Source organism: Tasmannia lanceolata, unplaced genomic scaffold (assembly GCF_043159265.1).
Source record: "Tasmannia lanceolata isolate RefF3 unplaced genomic scaffold, GAP_Taslan_0.1 ptg000005l, whole genome shotgun sequence".
Lineage (NCBI taxonomy): Eukaryota > Viridiplantae > Streptophyta > Magnoliopsida > Canellales > Winteraceae > Tasmannia > Tasmannia lanceolata.
Genome location: NW_027518682.1, coordinates 2,212,808 through 2,239,972, shown reverse-complemented (window position 1 = coordinate 2,239,972; position 27,165 = coordinate 2,212,808). Strand labels below are relative to the sequence as shown.

At 38.2% G+C, this 27,165-nt stretch overlaps 3 protein-coding genes across 7 annotated transcripts; all 3 read right to left on the bottom strand.

The window, feature by feature from the left end:
* Positions 1 to 2,037: 2,037 nt before the first annotated feature.
* Positions 2,038 to 7,410, bottom strand: LOC143877067 (beta-casein (DUF760)). 3 transcript variants are annotated; one of them, XM_077378812.1, is made up of 4 exons: positions 7,190 to 7,410; positions 6,863 to 7,063; positions 5,016 to 5,296; positions 2,038 to 3,092 (listed from the first exon to the last, which is right to left on the bottom strand). In XM_077378812.1, the coding sequence occupies exons 2-4, from the start codon at positions 6,992 to 6,994 to the stop codon at positions 2,273 to 2,275; spliced, it is 1,233 nt and encodes a 410-aa protein (XP_077234927.1). In that variant the 5' UTR covers positions 6,995 to 7,063; positions 7,190 to 7,410; the 3' UTR covers positions 2,038 to 2,272. The 3 variants fall into 3 exon arrangements, with proteins under 3 accessions (XP_077234927.1, XP_077234928.1, XP_077234929.1); XM_077378813.1 differs by having other exon boundaries at positions 6,863 to 7,034; XM_077378814.1 differs by having other exon boundaries at positions 6,863 to 6,939.
* A 2,828-nt stretch (positions 7,411 to 10,238) lies between these two features.
* Positions 10,239 to 16,515, bottom strand: LOC143877066 (4-coumarate--CoA ligase 2-like). Of its 2 annotated transcripts, none has more exons than XM_077378811.1 (6): positions 14,947 to 16,515; positions 13,654 to 13,789; positions 12,622 to 12,767; positions 12,366 to 12,433; positions 11,736 to 11,838; positions 10,239 to 10,590 (listed from the first exon to the last, which is right to left on the bottom strand). In XM_077378811.1, the coding sequence occupies exons 1-5, from the start codon at positions 16,009 to 16,011 to the stop codon at positions 11,790 to 11,792; spliced, it is 1,464 nt and encodes a 487-aa protein (XP_077234926.1). In that variant the 5' UTR covers positions 16,012 to 16,515; the 3' UTR covers positions 10,239 to 10,590; positions 11,736 to 11,789. The 2 variants fall into 2 exon arrangements, with proteins under 2 accessions (XP_077234926.1, XP_077234925.1); XM_077378810.1 differs by having other exon boundaries at positions 13,591 to 13,789; positions 14,947 to 16,512.
* Positions 16,516 to 17,469: 954 nt separating this feature from the next.
* LOC143877065 (DNAJ heat shock N-terminal domain-containing protein) lies at positions 17,470 to 26,820 on the bottom strand. 2 transcript variants are annotated; one of them, XR_013250532.1, is made up of 3 exons: positions 24,514 to 26,820; positions 18,462 to 18,603; positions 17,470 to 17,769 (listed from the first exon to the last, which is right to left on the bottom strand). XR_013250532.1 is itself a non-coding variant. In XM_077378809.1 (1 exon), exon 1 carries the CDS (start codon positions 26,503 to 26,505, stop codon positions 24,616 to 24,618), a length of 1,890 nt encoding a protein of 629 aa, XP_077234924.1. In that variant the 5' UTR covers positions 26,506 to 26,820; the 3' UTR covers positions 24,435 to 24,615. The 2 variants fall into 2 exon arrangements, 1 of the variants encoding a protein (XP_077234924.1); XM_077378809.1 differs by lacking the exons at positions 17,470 to 17,769; positions 18,462 to 18,603 and having other exon boundaries at positions 24,435 to 26,820.
* Between the last annotated feature and the right edge of the window lie 345 nt (positions 26,821 to 27,165).

Genomic DNA, 27,165 nt, shown 5'->3' with positions numbered 1-27,165 from the left:
AGATTTGAGAGTTAGGATCATTCCTATAGAGATGATATACAGTCTATTTACGTTGTGGCCCATCAAATGAATGGGTTGGATTTGCACTTTTTAAAAAATACTGGACTTCACGCACGCACGGCCTATATAATCTCTAAAAATCAATTGTTTAGCTTTTCTTAGCAAAACCAGAGGCACAATCCGATGAAGGTATTCTCACAATCGTTTGGCCGAATTTTCAGTCGCCATTGGAAGCGGATCTGATCATTTTACATGAGGCACGGGCATGAACGAATAAGTATGTTAGGAGGAGCGTAAAAAAGAAAATCACATGCATGCTGCATGAATGCATCATATAAGAAAATATATTATAAAAATTGTTAGGTGTTTTTTCGGTAAGGGAAAGTGAGAACTCTTAATCAACTTCCCAACAACCGCTTTCTCCCCCTATCCCACCATTGCCATGCCTACTACCAAATACATAATAATTAATACTTCTTATGTTTAAAAAAAGGGATTTGCTAGGGACTATCGCAGAAGGCATATCACGAATGGGCTGTTGCATGTGAGAGCAGCCACCTCAGATGAATTAAATGAATAAGACAAAATCTGAGCATGTGTGGCTGTTCTCACATGCAACAGTCCATTCTTGAAATGCCTTATGCAATGGTCCCTACTAAATCCCTAAAAAATAGTAGATATAATATTTTTAGAAAATTAATATCCTCACTCCCTTATTATAATGGCACTCCTCGTCTTGTTTCACAATTATCTAATTAAGTGCTAAAGGCTGTAATAATTTCCCACAAGTTATTAATAGAAAAATGAGGAGTGTGAAGGGAATGCGAATATCATCCCTCCATGTTTAATACTTTGTGTGGACACTTCTCATTTTCTCTCCCATTGCCAATTTTGTTTATTCTAGGGTTTTGATCAGAGGCTCGAATATCAAACTCAAGCATCTGATTCACTGGGATTTACTAGAAATTACACAATAAATTTGAGGAATTGATATCGAATCAAGAAGATCCAACTGTACAGATCAACAAGATCAATGACTAGATCGAGAATTGGACTTTAAAGTAGTAGAAAAGAATATTTCAGATGAGCTGAAACCTGATATCGACAAGATCAATATCTAAGACCGGTGCCAATATAAAATTCTAACGCTGAAAAGTTAATATTTGAAAAAAAAAAAAAAAAAATTTGAAAAAAAAATCTTAAGCTTAACCATACAAATGATTTTAATGATGAAAATTCCCTCTTAAATTATATTTTTGTCTAGCAACCATAGACCATTGATCAATTCTGATCCAATAGGAGGATCTAATTGCTCCAGATGAAAAGACAAAAATACCCCCCTGCACTTAAGGAGGGTACCAGATCAGGGTATTTCCCATTTTGCCTTTAGTTGCATGCATTCCGTTTGTTCAAAAGAGTAAAATCAGGAAATAATGGGTGGCTTCATTTTGAGGTCGTCCTTCCCAAACCATTGATCGAATATGATCAATGGTTGAATCAGCCTGAGAGGAAATGACCAAGATAGCCTTGGGCAGGTCCAATCTCACGACAACAATTTCAAAACTCTAAAAGGTATTTTTGTACCCTTTTTGTCTAGAGAATATAATCATGAGGGGTAGCATCAGCCAATGCAAGCCCTCATGATTGATGACATAATCTAAACCATTGATCATTTATGCGATTAATGGCTAAGATTGATTCAAGCAAAACGCCACTTTACTCTCAATATCAGCGGTAAGGGAATGATAATTGGATTTTTTTTCCAAGTTTACGCCCATATTAGCACAACTCTATTTATTTAAGAACAGGGGCAACCCATTTCAACGGACTTTTTGAACTTATCCAGCCCCCTTAACCCTCAACTCTCTCAAACCGTAGTAGGAAACCACTCCCTAAGCTTTATAATTGAAATTGGCACCCCTTCTTCCTGCTGTTGCAACTGGCAATATCAACTCCAAGGAAATAAGGAAATGTCTCGCTTCTAGTACAAGAATCCTCTCTCCAAACATTCAGAGTACGGATTCATAGAAAGAACGGTGATCTCAAGGCTGTAAGCGCAGAAGTTTACATATAGTTTTAAACAGTATTTGAGACATCTGATCTCATCTCCTGACAACTATAGACCACCACCTCAAAGATCAGTGAGTCTCATATTCTATCACATTTACAGGATGCTACTTATTATACATACAAAAAATTGTGTTAAACTTTTCTTTTTGAAAGGCCAGGATTTATTCACAATGAAGAAAAAAGAACAACGCGACCGAGGTGCTCAATTTGTTACAAAATTGTACTTTGATTCAACATAATCTTCCGCGTCCCACAGAAATGATCCGAATGCAACAGCCTCCAAAACCAGCATTGTCAATCCAGAAAACGATATTCCGACCACTTCATCATTAGAAGTATCAAGTGATCCATCCTCGGCAATCCTGATATCCGGCCGTCCAAACAGAGCCTGGGTTTGTTTCTCTATCAAAGAAATCGCTTCCTTAGACCTCATAGTAGCATATCTCTGCAATGTCTCTGCATCCAAGTACATCACATAGGACTTCAATTGATTTGGGTTCACCTCGCCGGAGTCCAATTGATTTCTGTCAACATCATCTCGGCTGTCCTCATCTGAAATCCGGATCGTTGGATTCATGCTCCAGAGCTCGTTCCCAGTATCTGAGCCTTCAAAGATTGTCTGATTTTTGTCTATACTGATCGGAAATGTTTTTATGGTTCTCTCAAGCTGAAATCTTTTATCAACCCTTTTAAGGAAATATCCATACATTATCGATGCGGCGTACAGCTTTCCAAGTCTAATTTTGCTGATTTTGACGAGGGTAGTCAGAGGGCCGACGAGCCTCTCTCCAAGAACGAGAGAGAGATGGCTCTGTATCATCTCAAAGGCTTCAGGGGAGTGGACAGTTTCAAGTTTCTGTTCTTGGTTTGGCCAAGAATCTACCCTACCAAGAGGATCGGAGGATGGCAAGATTGTGGGGATCATTGATATCTCATTCTCTATGAATTTCTCAACAATCAAGCAGTAGATGATCTCTTCCAAAGCCTTCTGTCTTTCCTTGTCTTTCACTTCAGCAATTCTCCTGGAAATTAAAACAATGTTTCAGCTCTGTTGGTTGTTTCTATCTTAAGAAGAAAAGCAGCACCGGTTCCCCAGCAGGCCACTTGCAGGGTGCCCCATGTGCACTTTGAAACATCCATGCCATTGGACAAAAACACATCATGCGTTTCTCCCAAGACATGGATGTTTCCAATTGCATAGCCCTGAAAATATGCTGTCGTGAGACTGTGACTAGTATTCCCTACAAAGAAAATGGAATTATAATCCTGAATAACAAGATAGCAGTAGGACCCAGAGAAACTAATAACTGAAAAAATGGAAATGAAGCTGGGAGTATCATAAAATATAGATTGCCTGACATTAGGATACTAGGGTTGAGACAGTAAACCCTCGTGTGCCCTTCTTGTTTCTCCTGATGTGTTTGTGGAACTTCGGGGGTTTTATCTCTACCCTACATGCATCATAACACTTGTGTCTCCACTGGACAAAGGCCACCCAGAATTCATAATCCTCTTAGTTTCGGGCATACAATTGAGTATCCAGGACTGTGAAAGGGTGTCATTCCCTTTGCGTGCATGATCTGTGAATTATCATGGCAGCTCTTCTAATCGTATTCAGTCTGATCAGGTAAGTAAAAGAAAGTGATTCCATTCTGTCTCTGTCTTCTTTTCGGATTTTGAGGATGAGCTGGTAGATTCTTTTTTGGGAAAGTATGAGCTGGCAGACTCTAACATATAACAATTCAAGGAAACAGCTTCTTCTCTGGAGTAGATTGTGTTCTGTGCAAGGTCCGTGGGTTATCAACTTGACCCTAAATTCCGCTTAACGTTGCAAGAGGGCAAAGATAACAAGCTTTCATGTTGGTTGTTTTCCACAATAGTTGATGGTTCACGGACAGAAGTGACGAAACAAAAAATGCAATGGAAGTCTAGGTAATTGGAAACTTAAAAGAGCAGTGATGATTGGGAAACTGAAGCTAATCAGCTACAAGTAAAATGTGAAAACCATTTGCATGACTCACACCCCATCAAGAATCACAGTCCATAGTGGAATGCTAGTTCATCATCCTAGCCACTCTGTCTACTTGATTGGGTCGATATTGTACTAATGAGCATTCCATCCATCTCACTAAGTATAAAATCAACACTTTTAACTGTGATTTGTACTTATGTAACTCCTCTAGATTATAACAATTGTCTGTAACAAAAAACTGTTAATAGCTGCAGGTTGGTCCATGGCACCAGAAAAGAATATAAGACCAATTGGCTTGATAGTTTTGGATAATTCTTGGTTTAGGTATGCACTACATGAAATTGGGTTTTCTTGCACTTATAATTGAAGTGCTGTTAGGATGAAAATCAAATATTCTGTACTCGTAAAAACATATTAAAATTATTTCGGACTTCATTCTGGAAAGAGTACAATAAACTATAAAGAAATATTGAAAGACTACTAACAGACAACTTGCTGATGTTGGCATTTCGAAAGCTAAAGCCCAATCCAAATTTTGTAATATGCTTTTAGGTAGCAATTTTACATAGTAAAAAGTTCCTGCACACCTTGGGGAGTGTTGCCACAGAAAATAAACTATTCTAGTCAGATTATAATTGTTAAAATTAATACTGTGTGAACTTTTATTCAATCTGTCAATGGTTCAAGAGACTCCGCAATTTGCCTTCAACAGTATTTCATCATGGTCACAGGCAGTTAATACTTATACTAAATAGAAATGCCCCCCAGAAAAGAACAAAATACCATAGCATTTATCTTTGATATGCAAAAAAGCAATCACTAGATTTCTCACTAAAGAGTGATTATATTTTCTTTTTCTACGCTCCAAAGAACAAAAGATTAAAAAGATAAGATTTGGAACCATCAGATACTAGTTTATTAAGAACATTAATACCCATTCATATGTAAAAGATAGGACCGATGAGATTCTAACCTGTAAAGAGGGAGATCTTGAGATGGAGGTGGAGTTTCTTTTTTCTGCGCATCTCGATCGGTTTGAAGCCTCTCAAGCTGCTGATCAATGGCCGCAGGAAGTAGATGGGGATGGGTTTGCAATATCTGTGACAGAAACTGACCTGTCGGAGATTCAAACTGAAGAGGAGCAACAGGTGTAGTATTCTGACCGGAATTCCCCGATGCCCTCATCATTAAGCTCCTGCCTCGGTAATTTTCCAATCGGATTCCAAGCTTTGGCACATATATTGAAGAAAAGATCTAGAAAAGGAAAGATCCTGTGAGGAATGCCAAAAAGGCAGAAATGCTTGAACTTAAGCTGCTACAAGTAGACGGCTAGAATTGTACGTGAGTGTGTGCAAGCGTGTACCAGAAATGCCAGAAAATCTTATGCATCAACCACCTCTCAGACATGATTCGTTGCAGAGGCAGTGACTGAGAATAAATGAGTAAAAACCTTACCTACATTAATAACCTAACCAAATTTAAGCGGGCGATTGAGACCACGGTTCATCTATCAGTATATTTGCCAATGTGTTGGTAAAAGAATTAGAAAACAAAAGAGAAACTTTTCTCCTGCAACTTCACTCATTCACAAACATTCTCCACCCACATTGACAACATTCATTCTCACACATTTCTCCAGCAACAATGACATTGAGGAAAAATAAATAGGCTGTCAATGCACCCTGATGTAACATTGATGCAACCTCGTCAGAGCAGGAGACGCTCAATCCACCTTGAACCAACAACAATGCGACCTCTTCAATACCAAGTAGTGAAGTATTCCCACAACTAAGCGGAGTGTGCCTTTCGATGTTCAAGACTAAATGTTGCCAGTTACAACAACATTCACCATAGTCCATCAAATGTTGTTGGGCCTCCGGCTGAGAAGCAAAGCATTTGCCACTAACTTGCCAACAGGCTTTGACTCTGTAGGATTCAGAACATTGCCAATACCCTAGATGCAACAATAAGCCCACCATAAAAGGCAATAGATGACGCAATTATAGTGTCGAGGTAGTTCAAACTCCCAACAGTTCAAAAAAATGATATGGGCATTTAATGTAAGTTTGGGCAGCCCATTGGAGTGCCACCAATACCACCAACTTGGGCGCAACCGTGCAAAAACCCTTGTAAGACAATGATGCACAAGTGCTTGCACAGGTTTAATGCCCGATATTGTCAAACTGACCACCATGAAAACAAATAGCTGTGGTTGATCGCTCCTCTAGCGTCAAAATACCATCTTCAAATGACACCCATCAAACTTCTTGGTCATAAATGCAAAGCCTCCCATTGGTCAAGCAGCAAGAATGGTTGGCTAAAGTCAAGGAGGCATCTGTACCAGCTTGCAGCAATCAAATCAACTAACGCCATTGTCAGAACCATGTTTAACCCATTGTTCGCTTGTAAATCAATTAAAATACTAACCCTATGAATGAATCTAAGATTACAACATCTCAATCCCGAGACGAATGTGCATATGGATGTTGATTGCTATGATTGCACTGTGAAATTTCTAGTGGAAGGACTCAAATGATATGGGTTACTATTCCAATGTGACTTCTAAACAGAAAACCTAAAGCAACATCACCTCATTTCTTGGGACAGACATACATGAGGAACAACTTACCCATACACCAACTATGAAAGTGGAATTTGAGGGAAGAGGACTCAAATAACACATCACTCCTGCTTGCTAAGCTCCTATTCCAATTTATATTAGGATTACCATAACAACCAATAAAAAGATCACCATTTCCAAATAACACAAGTAAAGCTGACATTTGAATCCACAAAAAAATAAAAATAATTCATGCTTACCTTGAAAGTTCCAACCGAAAAACAAGGCCTCGCATCTGAGTTTGCCGGAAAAAGCTTAAAATCCAGCGATCTAAGACCTCCAGAAGAGGGAATTACCGCCAAACCATCGCTAAAAACACTAGAGAACTGCATCTTTAATCCGATCTTCCGATTCTCCCGATAAAAGCAAACCCTAATTCACGAATTCGGAAGCTTATCATGCTAAACGTGAAAAAGAAAGAAAAAAAAAATTCACAAAATCTCCGAATTAGGGTTTTAACGGGAAACTGATGTGAGCAAAAGTAGATATAAGTCGGAAAAATGAAAGAAAAAAATATTATCAAAAACCTGAAATTGAAGAAAAGAGAAGGTCGAGAGATTGGGAATTTGATCTAAATTTTCTTTTTCCTTTGCTTTTTCTCCTTTCTAGTGTTTTAGACTTTCTTTGAGACTAATTAGTCTTTTGCCCCCCTTTTTAATTCTTTATTTGTAGTTTGTATGGATGAGAGCCCTTTTGAGGATATACTACTCCAACTCCAACCCATTTTTTTGGTCCTCTTTTCCAGGGTTCAGCGACACTACTTTTTAAAACATTATATACTCGTGTTTTGGATTTTCTACCAAATCTGCCACGTGTTCGTGATCCAGCCCATCAAATAGATTACAATGAATCTTTTTTCTTTTTTTTGAGTAAGTTGGGGTTTTGCGGGGACCACTACCTGTTTATTAAATTAAGAAAAAAAATACAGCATTTTAGATCAAAAACCACCCAAACTTAGAAATATAAGAGAGAGGAAACAAGATACTCAGGTGGAGGTGAATTCGAACTGATGATGCCGAAATCCGGACTCGAGCTTCGGGAAAGCACCACTACTGAGCGAGCTCGGTTGATGTAGAACTTGTTAGAGGACACGGAGTTTGGACTCCAAGGGACCCTCAAGTTAGAACGGGCACCAAGCAAGGAATCTGAGGGCTAAGGACGGAAAGAGCTAATGGAGAAAGTTTTGAGGGTTGTTTCTAGGTGCATATCTTGGAGTTTGGTCCTCCTTTTATAGGCTTAGAGCCATAGGTGGTGTATACCTTTTTTGGGGTCCTTGTGATTAGCCCGACTTCACTAAGAATCCGGTTGATATATTTTTCCTTTCCGCCAACGAAATTGCCTATTGGGGCAGAGTTTATAAAATTAGGGATTCTAGAAGAGGTGTAAGTTTTGAGCGTAGTTACTAGGTGCGTATCTTGGAGTTTGGTCCTCTTTTTACAGGCTTGGAGCCATAGGCGGTGTAGGAAACATGCCTTTTCCGGGGTCCTTGTGATTGGCCGGCTGCCCTAAGAATCCAGTTGATATATTTATCCTTACTGCCAACGAATTTGCCTATTGGGGCAGGGTTTCTGAAATTAGGGCTTCTAGAAGAGGTGTGAAATGTGCCCCTAGTTGCCATTTTAACCATCTGGGCTTCTCACCATCTCTGTGACGCGTGTCGGCGCCTTATTAGAAGTCGATTTTCACCCTAACAAGAACTATTGCAAGATCCCAGCAGTTTGATTAATGAAATTGACTTTTAGGATCAAGACAAACCATTGATTTTCTGCACTCCTCCCAGTGTAAAATCAAAAATGGTTTATTTTTACTCTTTTCTTGTTCTTGTTAACGTATAAAAGATTAAATTACGTCATCTCCAACAACTTAAAGCTTTTGGAGTAATTGATTGTTTCACATCGTATCTGAGCAACATGTTCTAGGTTCAAAACTCCTTTATATTAGAAATCCACATGTAATAGCCACTCAAAAGAGGGGCCACACGCGCCACGCGTAGGCTAACCCTAATTAACGCCACCTCCAACAACTTAAGCTTTTGGGGTAATTGGTAGTTTGACTGTGCTCACACATGGCAGCTTGGTTCAAGAGAATCCCTTTGTCAAGATTTAACTTCGCGGAAATGACAAACTTGTCCCTGGTACATGTGGCAATTTAGGAGTACTAGGAGGGTTGTTTGGTACAATCCGGGCACAAGTGTCCTGTCATTTTCATTTAGTTTTCTTCTCCATAATAATAAACAACTATGACATGGGATTATTTTACCACGATTTTAAAAGTTGGCCGAGGATGAATTTTCGTCAAAACATGTTGAAAAAAGGTACGGCAAGACCACCTATTTAGATGACTATGCCCCCAGAAAACTTCTTCCTAAGATGATCCTCACTCTGGTGGTCCAGCAGGCATAGGAGGAAGCTAAACTTTGATGGTTCTAGTGTGGGCAACCCTAGTCCCGTGGACATTGGAGAGCTCCTCAGAGACATGAATACATGATTGGCTCCACCAAATAGGCTTTTTAAGGACAGATAGGAATCAGAGATTCTAACATTGCGGAAATAAGAACTATTCTGCAGAACATTAGATTGAGGATTTGTGTAACCTTATCATCTCCCCTTAACGTTGTAAGGTGGGTGGATGGGCGTTACCCTCACCCTTTGAGATTCATTGAGATGGTTTATGAGATTTTAGACCATGTGGATGCCCACCTTGGCACCCTGTCCATGCATTTTCTACATGTTCGGAGGAGGTTGGCTGATGGAGATGTGGACCGACTTCTTATCACCTTACTGCTCTTGCTCTATTCTTCCTTTTTGTTTACTCTCTGTCCGTATGACATGCTCGATCGTGAGCTTCTGTTCTTCTTTTATTAATGTTTTCAAATAGTATAAAATAAAATAAAGATGATCCTATCATCCTAACCCTTTGATTTGCGAAAACTTTTAGAGCCGGTCTATTTTACACCAACAGTTTTGATAATTATTTATGTGATTTTCCACAAATCAAATATATGAATTTTATTGGGCATGTCCGCTGAAATTTTCAATACTCATTTAAATTTATTTCATCAAGAAGGTACCCAAATGCATACATGGCATTAATGATATTGGATGCTAATAATTATATTTAACTATCAAATTATTTCATAAGAGTTTACAAACTGACTATCATTTGCAAAGCAAAAAAGAGAATTTATATGATGCCCGACCGTCAAAATCAGACGGTCTAGGTGGCAAACCACCTGACCGTCTGATTTTGATCTGGTCAGAACACTCAAAATCAGACGGTCTAGGTGGTTTGCCACCTAACCGTCTGATTTTGATCCGGTCAAAACACTCAAAAAAAGTGTTTTGACCATATCAAAATCAGACGGTAGGTGGTTTGCCACTCCACCTACCGTCTGATTTTGACTTTCGGGCACACTATAAAAACTCAGCAAAAAAAGGATAATATTGAAAGAAAAAAATAAAGTATTTTCAAATTGAAAAGAACTAGTTAATGATTTAATTTTTTTCAAATGAATACTAAGAAAATGCTCAAATCTTGTAATCAATTTCGAGGTAAAAAACCATCACTGATGAGATAAATCCATCAAAATAATTTCCTTCTCTAACTATAAGAAATTAAAATTCTCAATAGGTACAAAATAAAATACACTAAGAAACAAATGAAGGAACATGTCCAACACAACAATCTGGAGATTCATTTGCTCTCCTTAGCTTTGAGCATCGCTCCCTTTTCTATGTGATAGCCTTTGCTCATGTCCAATAGCTTTCCTTTTTCTGAGAGAACGTTACAACATTATAAGTAGAACACAAATGTCTTAAGCACCCTGAGCTAATTTGGCTCTTAAATCTTTTCTCAATATCTTCCCCGAGGGGGATTTGGGAATGGAATGAATGAAATAGACTTTGTGCAACCTCTTGTAGAATACCACCTGATACAACAAAAAAAATCCCCTCAGGATGCGTAACATACACAATTTTTAGGTAAGTTGGGATTGAATCTATGACATAGGGTTGTGCGTTTGGATTCCCGAATTCAAACACTGGAATTTGGATCTGATTCTAATTCCAGCATTTGGTTCAAAAAAAAAAAAGCTAGCATAATCAAAGGGGTAGAATTAAACATAGGTGAAGATTTAGAGGAGGGAAATGCCAGAATCTGCTTCCTGCCCTCAAATAGAACGAGACAAAATTACAATACAAATTTTAATTCAAAAAGTCCAGTAAAAATTTCAAATGTGGTTTGAAATATCATTTCCTTTAACTATTAAATATCTTATAAATGTAAATTTTTTCTATAGCTATAACTAGCTATTAAATCGTATACATATCTAAATATTTCTATAGCTATTAAATACATTACAATAGATGTAAATTTCTTCGTAGCTTTTAAATAAATTACAATTTAAAGCTCTAAATCTACTTTTACCTCATCTAAACGTTTTTTTTTTTTTTTGATAAGTAAGCTGGGGTTTGGCAGGACCCCTACCGAACTTTGTCATAAAACCACGATGAATAATATTTGTGCATAGCGTATTTTTAATATATGTGTAATTACGAGGAAACTATAGTCCATTCAATCAACACATTTTCTTGTCTAGCAAAACCATCAAACTGATTGTACAAGTCTCTGATGGATCATAGCCCAAAAATCACACTGATCTTATGGTCCTAAGCAATCATGCAATCCTTACGTTTTGTATCGCATCATTTGAAAAAAACAAAAAAACTTCCATTCATCTCGTAACATGGCGGCCATGTTGGGCAACCATGAATTTTTTCTATGAAATATTAGTTTATAATGTGGTGAGACAGGGTTAAGAGGGTTAGAGAAGGAGAGACTTGAGAGGGCACGAGTAAGGACTAAGGAGAGGGTGAGAAAATGCTAAAAAAAGACAGGGTAAATAAATCAGATTTTGAATAGGGTCTTATTTTTCCTTGTTTTCAGCCTCTCCTCATTGACTCCTTCTTGGGACTCTCCCTCTCCCGCCATCGAGAAAACAAAACTCATGGTTGTCAATTAAACATAGCCTTAGTTACTGAAAATTAATAAACAGAGAATTTCTTTTTCACTAACCTTTTTGGCTATGAATTCTTTTACAGCCTCCTCTGAAAGCTCGAAACCATTGGATCAGACTACGAAAGCAACCGGAACTTCTCCTGCAGCTATATCTTTTTGCCTAATTCCAAACGTGAGTTCTCATGATTAGTGACATGTTTAGTAAGTACAAGCTTTTGTTGGAAGAATTTGACGATGGAAAATGATATTTCCACCCCCTTTTCCGACCTTACCAATTGTTTGTAGGGGTGCAACTCGGGACGGGTTGGGTCGGGTTTGGGGCCAACCCGACCCGAGGAACCCATTTTTCCAACCAAAGCCCAACCCAACCCGGGTTTTTAAGCTTATAAAATAAAAAAAATCATAAAAAATGTTGGGTTTCACTCGGGTCGGGTTGCCCAAACCCTCCCTCAACCCGGGTTGGAAAAACTCAACCCAAACCAGTTGCACCCCTAATTGTTTGACGTATGCTAAAAATGACTGCATTTCCACCCCCTTTTGTTCTTCTTTTCCCAAAATGACTACATTTTCAAGAAAAGACAAACAAAACGGGTGGCAAAATAATGAGAAAGGGGTTAGAAATATAATTTTCCTTTACTTATAATTAAGTTTTAAATGATTCTTAATTATGGAATTAATCATGCTTACGGTACTACAGCGGCATCTGCGATGGATGGATGGCTAATAAGGAGGGCCTCAAGCTCTGCCGGTGGGACCTGCATGACGAGGGGCATTTCAGGAAAAATCTATCACCTCCATTACGGAATGACCAAAATACCCTCTAATTTGAACTAAATAACATCATCTGTTCCCAATGGCAAGGAGTAATTTTGTCATCTGAATGTAGATTTCAGGTGAATTTCAACAAAATAAAAAATAAAAAAGCAAAAAAAGACTGACTTGCCTGGAAACCTTTGAATTTAATGAGCTCTTTTACTCTATCAACTATGAAGATCTCCTCGTCATCGTCCACGTAGCCTATGTCACCAGTGTGGAGCCAACCCTCCAAGTCTATTGTTGATGATGTGGCATCCGAGTCATTCAAATAACCTTTAAGGAGACACGTGGATGGACATGTCAGCTTCATGAATGTCAGCAGCCAATGGATGTGTAGGTGTACGCATCCAGTCCATGAAGTATACGTATGTATGCATAATGCATGCATGTATGTATGTATTGTTGTCTATATAACCATGGAGACATTAAAATTCAATGAAGTAAGGCCGCCTTATTTTGGATTTTGCAACCGATTTTAAGCCCTGTTTATGTTGGATTTTGATAATTGAATTTGAGTCCAAAACTGATTATTGGACTCAAAATTAAGGGCCTGTTTGATTAAGATTGCGACAAGTGATTGTGAGCCCAAAAGCTATTATTGGACTAATTATTACATTTAAGTTTGAGTCCGATAATAGGTTTGGAGCTCACAATCTGATGTCACAATCTCAAACGAACAGGGCCTAAGGCCTTGGTTTTGTTTTTCAAGCGTTTATTTGAGTCCAATAATCACATTTTGACCAATTACTCCAAAAGCTTAAGCTGTTAGAGTTGGTGTTATTTAATCTTTTATACTTTAACACTCCCCCTCATGTGGCCCCCCTTTTTAGGGTTGCCCTACACGTGGCACATGTGGTTCCTCTTTTTTGGGTTGGTGACATGTGGGTTTTTAATATTAAGGAGCTTTGAACCCAGGACCATTGCTCTGATACCATGTGAAACAACCAATTACGCCAAAAGCTTAAGCTGTTGGAGATGGCGTTATTTAATCTTTCGTACTTCAACAAAGTCCAATAATCAGTTTAGGACTCAAAATTGATTCTCAAAATTCAAAATGAAAGGGGCAGGAGGACATGATTAAGAAAGTGAGATTAACCTTTCATGATCTGCTGTCCACGAATGCAAATCTCGCCTTGTTGGTTATGGTGGAGAGAAAAACCTGTATCGGGGTCAATGACCTTGAGCTCAGCATTCCTTACTACGGTGCCGCATGCGCCGGACTTGGTCGGGAAGGGCTGCTTTGCAAACCCTAGGTACATCGACAATACTGGACCAGCTTCTGTCATCCCATAACCCTGTAATGAGTTCTTAAAGCTTCAGTAAATCTATGGTTAACTGGTAGTTTATCATCATTTACAATAGGGAAATTATATCTATTTTCACCCCCTTTTTTCAACACTTCCACCCCTTGTGGGCTGTAAATTTTCCAGTTGCAAACGTTTTTGTACTGTTTAACTTTCCTCTCAGATCAAGCTTAAAAGGAAAGTAAAGCAATGAGAGTCTATATTCCTTCCAGTTCTATATTGAGTGCATGCAAGCGGCCCCTAATGATATTTTAAACATGTCTCCTGCTACCTACAAACTCCACAGCATTTAAGCATATGATTTTGTTGAGAATAAATATCACTAATTACTAATGGTCACATGGCTCCTTATAATTAATGGCATGTGGCATGTCATGATTAATGACACATGGCAATGCTAAGGGTGACACATAACACAACTAGTTAATGACACATGATTTTGCTAGTTAATAACACATGGAAATGCTAGTGGGGACACATGACAATGCTAGTTAATGATACATGACAATGCTAGTGATGCCATTTTTAACCTAAACACACCCAACATAACTAACCCATAGATGATCTAGAAATCCTATCTCTTTCCTTTCATATCTAAACAAAACAAAGGGAGAAATTAAAAAGGAAGGCCTATTAAGGAGAAAACAAATAAAAAATACAACAACCAACACCTACCTATATTTCTAAATCATAGAGATACTCAAATGGAGCGAAATCCATTCCAAAGATGACAAGTAACTTGTTTGTGTTTCCAAGAAGGGCTCCAACTCCCATTAAAAATCAAAGTACTGTCACAAATAGAAAAGACAAAAAATCAAAAGGAATTTTGGCATTTTATCCTTAGCTTAACCAAAGAACTTAGAACCTCATCTAAAAACAGAATAGTATCCAACAAGTCCTAAATTCTAAAGGAATCTACCAATTCAAGCAATACTCATCCAATCAATACCAGTGAAAAAAAAAGAGAGTCAGACAAGAGCTCAAAAACATCAGAACCAAAAGCTCAGATCTCCAATCTTAATAATAGCATGAAAATAATGAAAATAACCTAGAACATCATCAAACAAGGTCCAGAAACCATTGGAGAAGAACTCAAAAAATGGCAGACAAGCTGAAATATAATTGAATTTGTTTCTTAAGACACTAACCTGCCCAAAAATTGCATGTGGAACCCGCAGTCTGAGAGCATCCTCCAACTCCTTGCCTAGTGGCGCCGCACCTGAAAGAACAATTCTAATCGAGCTCAAATCAAAGCTCTCAACCATAGGATTCTTGGCCAATGCCAAAACCAATGGTGGAACTACCATCGCAACCGAAACACGATATCGCTGAATCAACCCCAACAGAACTCCAATTTCAAATTTTTGCATCAATAGAACTCCTGCCCCAACTCTTAAAGAACAGAGCAAAACAGAGTTCAAGGAAAAAATATGAAAGAGAGGCAAAACATAGAGAACAGTATCATCAGAATTCAAATGCAAGTTGGGATTCTCTCCATCAACTTGCTGGGCAACACTAGTGATCAAACTCTTGTGTGTTAAAACAACCCCTTTTGGTAATCCAGTCGTTCCTGAAGAAAATGGAAGAGCAACAGGGCTCTCTGAATCAATCGAAACAGAGGGTAATTCGTTTTCGTCAGCCTCAGAAATTACAGAGAAATTCAGGCAATTTTCAGGTGGATCATCAATGGTTATGACGGTGAAGTCTTCTCCAATTTTTGGTAAATTCTCTCCAGCATCACGCAGCTTATCGACAAATTGGGATTGGGTTATTATGATCTTCGCGCCAGAGCTTGAGAATTGCTTGAAAATCTCGGATGAAGTGTAGAAAGGATTAGCAGTTGTAGTTATAGCACCAATCATGGCAGCACCCAAGAAGGAGAAGACAAATTCAGGGGAGTTTTGGAGGAGGAGCATGATCACATCGCCTTTTTCTAAGCCAATTTTTAATAATCCGACGGCGACTTTCTCGCAAATGAGATGGGTCTCAGCGTAAGTGTATGTTATTCCATTGGAGCCTGAAATTAGGCATGGTTTTTCTGAGAATTCTGATATATTTTCAAAGCAATATGTGTGGAGAGGCAAATGGTTTGAAATTGGAATGTCAGGAAGTTTTGATTTGAAGACGAACGTTTCTGATGGTAACTTTTTTTCAAGTGGGTGTTTTGTGGGAGGGATTTGAGGTTGAGTTTCAGGAGAAGAAAGTGTTATCATGGTTACTGTAGTTGAAATTTCTTGTGATATAGAAAGTGAGTTGTCTTTTTTGTTCCTCTGTTTTAAAACAGAGTATAATAGAAATGGAGAGCTGAAATTTGAATTTTTAAAAAAAAACTATAACTGGACAAAGAAGTGATTATCGGGAAGAAATCAAAAGTAAGCCAAAAAGTTTCAGCGAAATGAATCTGGAAAAGATTACAATTTGAACTGAAAGTTTGCTTCTTTTTTTTCTCTAGGAAGAACAGACGAAGCTAGGGTTTGAAACTAAATTTTGAATGAAATTGAAACTCAAACTGACAAAAGGACAATTTAGAAATGCTTAGATCGATTAAAACGAAGACCCGTTTGGAAAACCTCGAATCTGAGAAGAACCAAACACTCTCCTCTCGGAATTCAATAACAAACAATGACAAGGTTGGAGGTTTCAAAAGAGAAAGACCATGAAATTAACTGAATTCTGCATAGTAAAACAGAGAGGACAATAAATACAAGGAGGGAGAGAAAGGGTAGGTAGGAATATAGAACCACGCACCTAAAATAAAACCAGGCTCATTTGCCACACTCCTTATTGCCCCGCCCTGGCGCCATTCCCGAGCTCTTTGTTTTGCACAACGTAGCTTGCATGGCCTCAATTTCTATTCCATAAATGCCACTCATCTACCAGCAAATATCATTTGTACCCCATTTTCGGAACTGATATCAGCACAACCATGTTTTAATAATTGCACAAACTAGTTTGTCTTTTCTTTTTTTTTTGAAAAAAATGATCTTATGAGAGATTTTTGGGAATAGTAATAAACTTTGACAGCCCTTAAAAAGTTAAGACATGTTAGTGGAAATATCAAAACATTGGACGAGAGACTCTCATGACAAGTGCACAAGAAGACAAAGAAGGGACAGGAATCCCCAAAGGCCAAAAGCCAAAAGCCAAAAAAATGAATTTCAAATTGACCAAGTAATTGATCAATTTCACCATCTTTTTTTCATCACACTCACTGCAAAGAGAGGTGGGGATGTGCATTAGTGTGGGGACCCCCATTTTACACATCATATTTTGATGGAGTGGGGCCTACCATTTTACAAGTGACGGAAGTATATAAGAAACATAGATTTTAAATTTTAACAAAGATTTGAGATGAATGCTAAACGAAAAGGCGCCCTTGAAAAACTTCAGCTTCAGGTCACTCCACTGGATCCGTGAAACCCAACTGCATTTATAAAGGCGCAGAAAATGTAAAATTAATGCAGTTGGATTTTCACAAGGGCGCCCTTGAGTTTAGTTAGCATTCCTCTAATGTCAAGATTTTCAGCTGGGAGGCCTCCACACTCTGCTGATGCACTTTACTTAGCTGTTCTCTCACCAACCCCGACAGAGCCCATGGATTTGTTGCAAATCCCATTATAAAGAAGTGGAAACATGTGAAAAGCTTCATCAAAAGTTAAACAAAGTATGAAATAAACATTGTTGGAAGATATCAAGAAGCATACAAAAATTGATAGAAAGCGAGAAAAATATATCATTGGAAGTTAGCTTCCTATGGTGGCCCACATGTCGGCGGGCAGTGCAAAAAAACAAGCAGACCATCTTACCCACCCACTGACCACTAAGTAGTACAGGGGCAAAATTTGCACCCACCAAACCACTAGGATAGTCGAATCACCAAAATGTTTGTGTTATGGCCAGTCACCAGGGCAATGGTCCAGATAATGATGGGTGGAGCCAAGAGATTCATGTAAGAAAAATATCCCCAATAGCTGCAGCCAAGAGATTCATATAAGAAAACATAAGTGAAAGGAGCTAACAAAGATATTAGCTTGATAATGGTAAATGTGTGGCAAACATGTACCTATCCCCAATAGGTGAGCCAAGAGCCCCAATAGCTGGAGCCAAGAGATTCATATAGGAAAAGTGAAAGGCGCTAAATGTTTGGCAAACATGAAATTTTTTCCATGAGATATTAGCTTGCTCAATGGTCAGTGAGGGCAGGAAAGGAAGAGACTTGACAGGGACTGAGTATGCAAGGTAAGAAAAGGCGGAAAAGCATGTGGAAAAAAAAACTGCATTCAAAAGACAATTTATTTTTTCTCTATTTTTAGCTAGTTCTCACACTCCTCATCCATGCCCCCAGTCTCTTCTCCTCCCACCCTCTGTATCCATCTCTCACCACTTCATAAGCTAATATTCCATGGAAAAAAAATTCATAGTTGTCAAACATGGACTAAAGGTACATTAACGGGCATTTGATCCCCAGCAAAGTCTGCATTTAATCCCTTACTGCTGAGTAGAGAAAATTATGAAGCTGAGAAGAATATATGCATTTATAGTTGGTAGAAATAAAATTCTAAAGCATACCAGTATGATCAAAATTAACCAAAGAGCCAATTTTCCAAACATTAACTAACTTCAAATAAAAAACATTCAATGCAAGTCACGAGAACAAACTAACCTGCACATCCACACATGCTCGCTCCTCCAAAAAATGTCCATCCTCAAACATGTGCATCATTTCTTGTAGTGGGAATAACTGCTATGGCCATAGCCACCAAGGAATAACAATAATTTGAAACTGGAATACTCCTAAAGGTGTCCTGACCTCAGTATAGGAAGCTTTCTTGTTAACATGAGAGTGGAATCTTATGATTGCATATATTATGATTGCATAGATAACCGTAAAATATTGAATTGATTCTGTGAAACCATAAGCTCAACAGTGGCGAATATGGAGCAACTTACTATTGTAGATGTTAAGATGTTGCCCAAATTATAAGCATTATAACCCCCAAAAGCCCAAACAAGAAAAACGACTAGTTTAAATTATCCAAAACCCTGGCATAATCCCACTCGGGCATCAGCTCTACAGGTCAATCAAAAACTCACATTTCTTTTCCTCTTTCTTTAGAAAGGCCTAACTGCTTTGCTTCGAATCATATATGCAGGTACATTTAAGATAAGGCAAGAAGAAAAATGCACCCCCGTTGTTTACCAGGAATGCCACTTTAAGGTCCTGTGTGTTTTGAATTTTGAGAACCCATTGTGAATGCCAAACCGATTGTTGGACTCAAAATTACATTAATTTTCCAAAAAAAAAACATGGCCTTGATGGTTTTATAAATAAACACCAAAAAGATTCAATAGATAGTCATGGTTAAAAATAGGACCGTTTAGCATCACCCAAAAATAACGACAATATTTTATACAACTTTTGTAAGACAGATGCAATATGGGTATGTTGACATATAGTGGATGGCCATGTTGTTCAATACTAATTCAAAAAATACAGTACTACTAATCATGGCAGATAGTAAAACTCAAAAGCAGGATTACGAAAAGAAATATCACCGCTAGGTCTAAACATACTCTAAAAAAATAGAGTAAAGAAAAGACACAACACAAGAAACAGAGTTTATAAGCTCAAGACCATGCTACTGGAAAGAAGCGATTATACGGAGTTATATATCACACTTTCAGAGGTTGGAGAAACACTAGCTGATTTATAAGTGCAAATGGTTTTCAGAATTAGATTTCTAGGTTTCAAGTTTTCACTCAAGAAATGTACACGATGGTTTCAAGCCATATATAGATTTCTTTAAGCGCTCCCGTCACTTTGGCATATGTCGAAATTGTAAAAGGAAACAGAAACTAACTATGGCTGCATCGTGATACAATATACCAAATTTTACAAATAGATGCATTGGAACTAAATGGACATTCTACAAGAAAAACAAGCTTGACTACATTAAGCAACAAAATCCAACAGATACCTTTTTAACTTTGGCGACCAGTCGACCACTGGATACTCATGGTTACAGAAGAAAGGGCACATATCACAAAAGAAAAAAAAAGGATGAAGTCCTTTGATTTGGAATCCAATCTTATTCTTGAGGTTCTAGTAGCAATTTGTTATGCCGCTATATTGCTCGCTAATCCTGGACTATATAACATACAAAAGAGTAGAACAAGGTGTTCTATTTATAAGTATAAATTATATAATGTAGCCATGCCAAGCTTCTCGTTTTATGAAACGAGACCAAGAGCAGTAGATTGAGGGCAATAAAAGTCTATCCCTCAACAGCATCCAAGACTCGCTGCCCTAATATAGTCATGTTATACATTGTTCATAAAGGAAATTTAACATGACACAAATCAGGTTCATATAAATTTAAAGTGTATGATAATTTATTTGATCGAATCGAGCCAAGTTTGATACATAACTATATCTTATATTCTTATCTCGCATGCGCTCACCCAGTCAAACTTGTCAACCTAGACTGGACTCAGCCATGCTCTAACTGTGTTCTATGAATAAGAAGGGAAGCAGTTACTACTAAACCACAAAATTATCCAGAATATGCAGCGCATGCCCAAAGAACTTCAACAAATGGTACCTAAAGACACAGTCTAAGCATTGCCAAACACTGCAAATGTGCCATGAGATACCCTCTAATTGAGGATAGGAGATGCCCAAAGTACTTAAATCTGTCGAGTATAACTAACTCAAGTGAAGCACAGTCAAACCTACATTTGTATAAATAACTCAAGTGAAGCGCAGTCAAATCTGGTCAAATGCAGTCAGTGTTGGATACACCTATTAACTCTGATTTCAGTGAATGGTCGTGATAATTTTGTATTTAAAAAACTCAACAACGAAAAAGGATATTCCAAAGGATCCAAGATAATGCTTGGGCTTTAATAATTCAAGAGTTTTTTTCCTTTTCTTTCAAGAATAAAAAGTTGTCAAGAGTAGAATGGAGACTATTCTGGTTTTTTAAAGTATTTTAGACATTGACCAGTATAAGGATGTGTAGGTCATCTATGAGAAGTGAAACTTGTGGAACATAGGCGTAACCATGGTTTTAAATTTCGGATTTCGGTGGGGACCGAAACCGAAATTTTCCGAAATTTCATTTTTTGCCATTTACCAAATTTCGGATTTCGGTCCGAAATTTGGGTAATTTTAGTCCAAAATTTCGATTAAATGGCATTATTTATTAAAAAAAAAAAAGTGTTACAAAATTTCGGCCGAAATTTCGAAAATTCGGTCCGGAATTTCGAACCAAATACCAAATTTTGGATTTCGCCAAAATTTCGGTTTTCGGTGGGGTCTGAAACGGTTACCGAAACCGAAATTTTAAACCATGGGCGTAACATAGTGTACATAATTTGAATGATGTGAATTTTGTTCTTTTCTTCATTCCTTCTTAGGCTAGGGTTCGCCCTAGACCTTTTTGGTCGATTCTATGTAATGCAGGCTGGGACTCCTGGTCCCCAATGTAATTTTCATAGTTTCAATGAAATATGTCATCTTTCAAAAAAAAAAAATTGAATGATGTGCATTAGCTTTGTACATTTCCGAAGTGTATATAAAGTTTACTTTTATACCCTTCTTAATATCCCTCATCTCTTATAATGTAACAAGAGTAGCTTTATACATTTTGGAAGTCATATAGAGTATACTTTTATACCCTTCTTTATATCTCTCATCTCGTACAATGTACAAATACTGTTCTAAATATGATACAACAAACTTATTATAAACAAAATCGAGAGCCAAGTCGTGGACATGATTGTCTCATTTTCTTCATTTCGTGTGAGAGGCTTATCCTACTACATGTGCAAGGTGCTGAAGTTGTTATGGTATCATAACGTCAAGTTGAACATAAGGAGTGTTACAGAGGATCCAAGCAAGCATCTCTCCCACGATCTCTTCTCCTCCTCTTCTTATTTTTTTCTTTTTTTCTTTTTTTCTCATTTCTCCCCCTCTTTGCAACCTCAAATATGCCACCCCTTCCTCAAAAACCTAGATTTATCTTCATAACGTCAAGTTCAACGTATGGAGAGTTAGAGAGGATCCATACAAGCATTTCTTACAATCTCTTCTCCTTTTCTTCTTCTTTTTTTTTTTTCTTCTTTCTCATTTCTTCATCTTTGCAACCTAAAATCTGCCACCCCTCCTCAAAAACCTAGATTTATCTCCACATCTCTACGAAACCCTAGATCGATCCACTACCCTTTCAACAACAAAACCTTATATCCACCCCTCTTTCTCAGTCGAACCCTTAGAAACATATATCCATAGTCCTTTCTCTCTTGAAACCTTAGATCTGCTATCCTTCACAGATGTCTCTTACCACCTCAAAGAAAACCTGGATCCACTATCCTTCCTTGAAGAAACCCTAGATCTATACCTTATGGCCTTTGCAATCTTATATCTACCCAATTCCTCATTCAAAAAATTATTAATAACAAATAAACATTAGATCTATAAAACCATAGATTTTTATCAAAAACTTCAGATATGATCTCTTCCACCATTCCAAACCAAAAACCCATCAGATCCGCTCACCTCCACTGTTTGAATACCCAAACCCATATGATCCATCCTTTGAAACCCAAAACACATCAGATCTGATACTTTATATCATTCAATACTCCAATCCTATCAGAATGGTACCCTCCCACCATTCCAAACCAAAAACCCATCAGATCCGCTCACCTCCACTGTTTGAATACCCAAACCCATATGATCCATCCTTTGAAACCCAAAACACATCAGATCTGATACCTTATATCATTCAATACTCCAATCCTATCAGAATGGTACCCTCCCACCATTCAAAATCCCAAAACCGTCAGATTTGTTCTCATCCATCCTTTGAAACATACAACCCATCAAATTTGACCCCTATCTTCATTCGAGACCCAGAATTCCTTAGAGTTTGCCCCTTCAATTCTTTGACACCCAACCTAAATTGTCAAATTCATTTCGTTTCATAAGAAATGGATGAAACATCTCATATCGTTTAGGAAACAATACAGACCAAAAAAAAAAAGGGTCAAAACTTCGTTATGTACCAATCGTTTCATTCTATCTCATCGATTTCAGTCCGTTCCAAAGGACGCAGGGCGAAACACCTCATTTCGTCCAAAACAATGTTTTTTAAATTAAGGTTTGTTATCAATCTCTTCCGATTAAAAACACATGAGATCCCCACTACATCAATAATTCCCAAAATACCCCTAGAGAAGCCAGAAGCCAGACATTTGCACAATGTTTTTTTAAGGTATACATTTGCACAATGTTTTTCTTAATTTTGTTTGTGCGTTTTCTACTTCCAAAGCATTCTATACTAAAGTGGGGAGTTTTTTCTAACAAATTTTCATTTTTTGAATTTTTGTGAGATTTTAACTGTTAAAAAAATTCTCTAGTTGTTGCATTTTTCCAGAACGAAACACTGAAACGGACACATTATCATAACTATCATGGTGAGTTTCCTTGAAGTGCTGAAGTAGAAACAAGACAAGAATGAAGAGATTGCAGGATTTTTCCAAAAAAAAAAAAAATGGTGCCAAACGGTCACACTTATGACTGCAAACACTTGAGATGTCTGTCAAACAGAACTATAAATGGCAAACGACAATAGTACAATAAAATGGTGGCTGAAGGCACTTTTGATGGCCGACATCCAACACAATAAATTATCATCAGGAATCAGCTTTTAAAAACTTGAGATAAAAATTGTGGCTACCTCAAGCAAATAAGATATGTTGTGTTTAGGCTTCAATGCGTTGCATTTGGCTGCCTTTAGCATATCAGTAAAGCTACATTCCATTATAAATCTAAACTTAGTGGTGAGAAAACTAGCCAGGAAAACTTCTGGTTATTGATTTGACTGAGAAATGAACAAGGGTCGTTCCCCTTGAAATAATCTGACAGATACAATAAACCACTGGATTTTGCCAAATTAACCCAAAGGGCCCAACCAACGATATGAAAATTGCAACATTCTCCAGGAGTCAAAATCAGTAGACATTTCCAAACTAGGTCCATAACTTCTAAAATCGGGTCATCCCAATGACATTCACAAAATGCCAAGTACAAATATCAACTCTAAATCCCATACATACATCTATTTTCCACTGACTTATCATTTTTTCTATTTTATGTTAAAAACAATATGCCAGCTATTTAAGATTGCATTACACTCAGGCTCAAAGAGTCCTAAGAGCCCTTGGCTGAGTCTTTTTTTTCCTCGACCTTACCATCAGGGACAAATAAAGTGAATTATGACCCATCAATTCAGTCCAAACAAACAGTGGACATACACCATTAATGAGCAACACCAGTTGCATTCTAATTGCTCATAATGACCACCTACACTAGTTTACCTTCTGTTATTGCTGAATCATAACTATGCCACTGTAGATATGCTATACAGCTATACACTGTAGCAGTGTTACAGGTACCACCAGCGCACAACTTGCAAATAATAGGCACATTTAGTTTCAATGCATTCAACAAGTTCTATCAATTTATACTTCCACAACAAGAGGACATACGAGATTCTAATGTGTCATGGTTCAAATTTATAAATGCACTAGGGATTAGAAAGTAAGTAATAAGATTAAGTTAAAAACTATAAACAAGAAAGTAGCCTGAGTCTATAACAATGAATAACATGCTACAGTTAGGTCATAACCGACAAAAAAATCAAACTTACATGGAAATTGGTGACAAGTGGAACCAATTTCTTTCCAACTCAAAAACAAGGAGCAGAAGCATAAATATAGCACAAAAACCTGCTCCAATTCAACTGTTATCTTCATCCACCAATTCTAAGCAAATCCATTGGGAGAGATGCAGGATCAAGCTCCCAACATTCTTTCGGTAGATCTGACGCCTCCTCTCCCAAAAGCTTCCTAGCAGGAATCTGATGCGAAAACAACCGGATGTTGTCTTTTTCTAGCCAATTAATAGCATGACACCCAATCTCTCGTCTCTTAAAGACTGTCTTGAACCCTTCAACCTTCTCCAGGTATGCCATGCTCAACCCATGCATCTCACTGTAACTCGTCAAGAACACAACTATATCATAAAATCGCCTCTGCCTACGGAACGAATTCTCAATGTTTCCATCCAAAGACCCTTCGCGATATAGCGCCCAAACTGAACCCTTTTTCGGGTATATCCTATAGAGCTCTCTGGCTGCTCTCTCGCACTCCACAATATGAGAAAAGAAATTCACATAATCAATATCAACCTTTCTTGCAACCTTAAACCGTCCGCACGAGATATGGAAGCCCAATTTCTCCCAACAAACCAATGCATCATCTCCGTTACTCTGCAGATCCAACCAACTCATCTTTACCTTGAATGGATTCACTGAAAAGACCTCGTCAATCAATCCATAATGCCGAGGCATTCCATCATCATCATCGTAAACAGCCCATACCTGCGCTTTCTTAAAACTCTTCTCCATCCTGTCCTTATCAAAATCATGGAAATCCGAATCCTCCACCGCAATCACGGCCAAATCAGTACTCTGAGACACCAGAGCTTTCTCTACCACCTCTTTCTGCTCCTTCCCCTTCTCCATACTCCCCTTCACTTTCATCTTCTCCTTCACTCGCTCAGATTTCCGCTTTGCTTCAGATAGCATTTCCCCTAATGTCTTCTCATGCCTACTACTACTAGTACGCTTTGCTCTCTTAGGATCAGAATTCTCCGAAAAATCACTAGCCCTGATTCCTCCTTTCCGATTCCCCGTCACTGTCGATTTCTCTATAGATAAATCCCTCTTCTTCTCTGTAGAAACCATAGCCCTAGCTCTATCCCTAACTCTAACCCTAACATCATCATCTTCCCCATTGACGATCTGATTATCATCGTCTGACAACGTTTCCCCTAATGTCTTCTCATGCCTACTACTACTCCTGCGCTTGGCTCTCTTAGAATCAGAATTCTCCGAAAAATCACTAGCCCTAATCCTTCCTTTCCGATTCCCAATCACTGTCGATTTCTCAATGGAAAAATCCCTCTTTTTCTCTGTAGAAACCATAGCCCGAGCTCTATCCCGACTCCTAACGCTAACCCCAACCCTAACATCATCATTTTTTACATTAACGATCTGATTATCATCATCATCAGAAACATAACCCATATATTCCTCAGCTGCGAAACTTTCCTTACAACCAGGACACATCAATTGCTGTCCAACGTACCGCCTCTCGAATTGGTGAAGTAATCTGCATTTCGAACAAACGGTCCAGAACGTCTCCACCACTGATTTTCTCTCCAAAACCCTAACCTCCTGCGACTGTAAATTGATCCGGAGCTTCATGTCATATTCCTTCTTACGGATTTTATCAGAGAGGAATCGAAAAGCTTCTCCCACACTCTTGAAAGCTTCTTCGGAGCCAAGGCAACTGTGCTTGTCAGGATGGAGAGTTAGGGCTAGTTTCTTGTACTGTTTTTTAATGGTGTTAATGTGAGAGAAGGGCTCGAGTTGCAGAATTTTATACCAGTTGGGAGAAGATTTTGATGCAATTCGGATTATCTTGAAGGCCATCACCATATTAGAAATATCGTCCAGGTCTGGATTTAGGAGCTGGGCTTTCTTGGCATACTTGAGCGCTGATTTTATGGAGGTTTGATGGAATTTCTCCTCCGCTAGGGATTTGAATCGGAGGGCAGATTCTATGTCTGATTTCATGGCGGGGTTTTTGTTGAGGGGGAATACGAAGAATGAGATGAGGAGGAAGAAATGTTACTTGGATTCTTTTCTCAGGATGGTTTTAAAACACCCGTAGAACTTTGAACCCTAGTTTCTTTTATCGAGCGAAAAAATAGCCTTACTACTTACTTTTATCGATTGCAAAAGAACCCTATTTCCCCTTTTATCGTCTCTATTTCTTCTTTGTCCTGCGGAGAAAAGAAAATCAGAGTGAGTTCCATCGTCTTTTCAACTGAAGAAGGGTGAGTGATCAAAAGATATGCTCCATTTGCTTCTGAAATCTAAGAACCCTAGTTCGACTTAGAGAAATTATAGGTGGACAGCCTCGCACGCACGGGTGAGAAAAATACAGTGGGGGCCCACATTGTTTGGGGTGATCCAAACCATTCGTCTGTTGGGCCCTGAGGAAGTAGGATTTACCCGGAAAATCTTCCCCATGAGATGATCTTAACCCTCTATCGGCACGCCCAATCTACGTTTTAAAAATCAGAGGGTTAGAATCATCCTATAGAGAAGATTTTCTGTGTTTGATCATCCAGACAGTGTGGGTCCCACTGTATTTTTGGGCTGCACATGTATGCACGGCGGTCCACCCCACGGTATAAATTCTCCTAAACTAAGATACATGCTTAGTGAGAT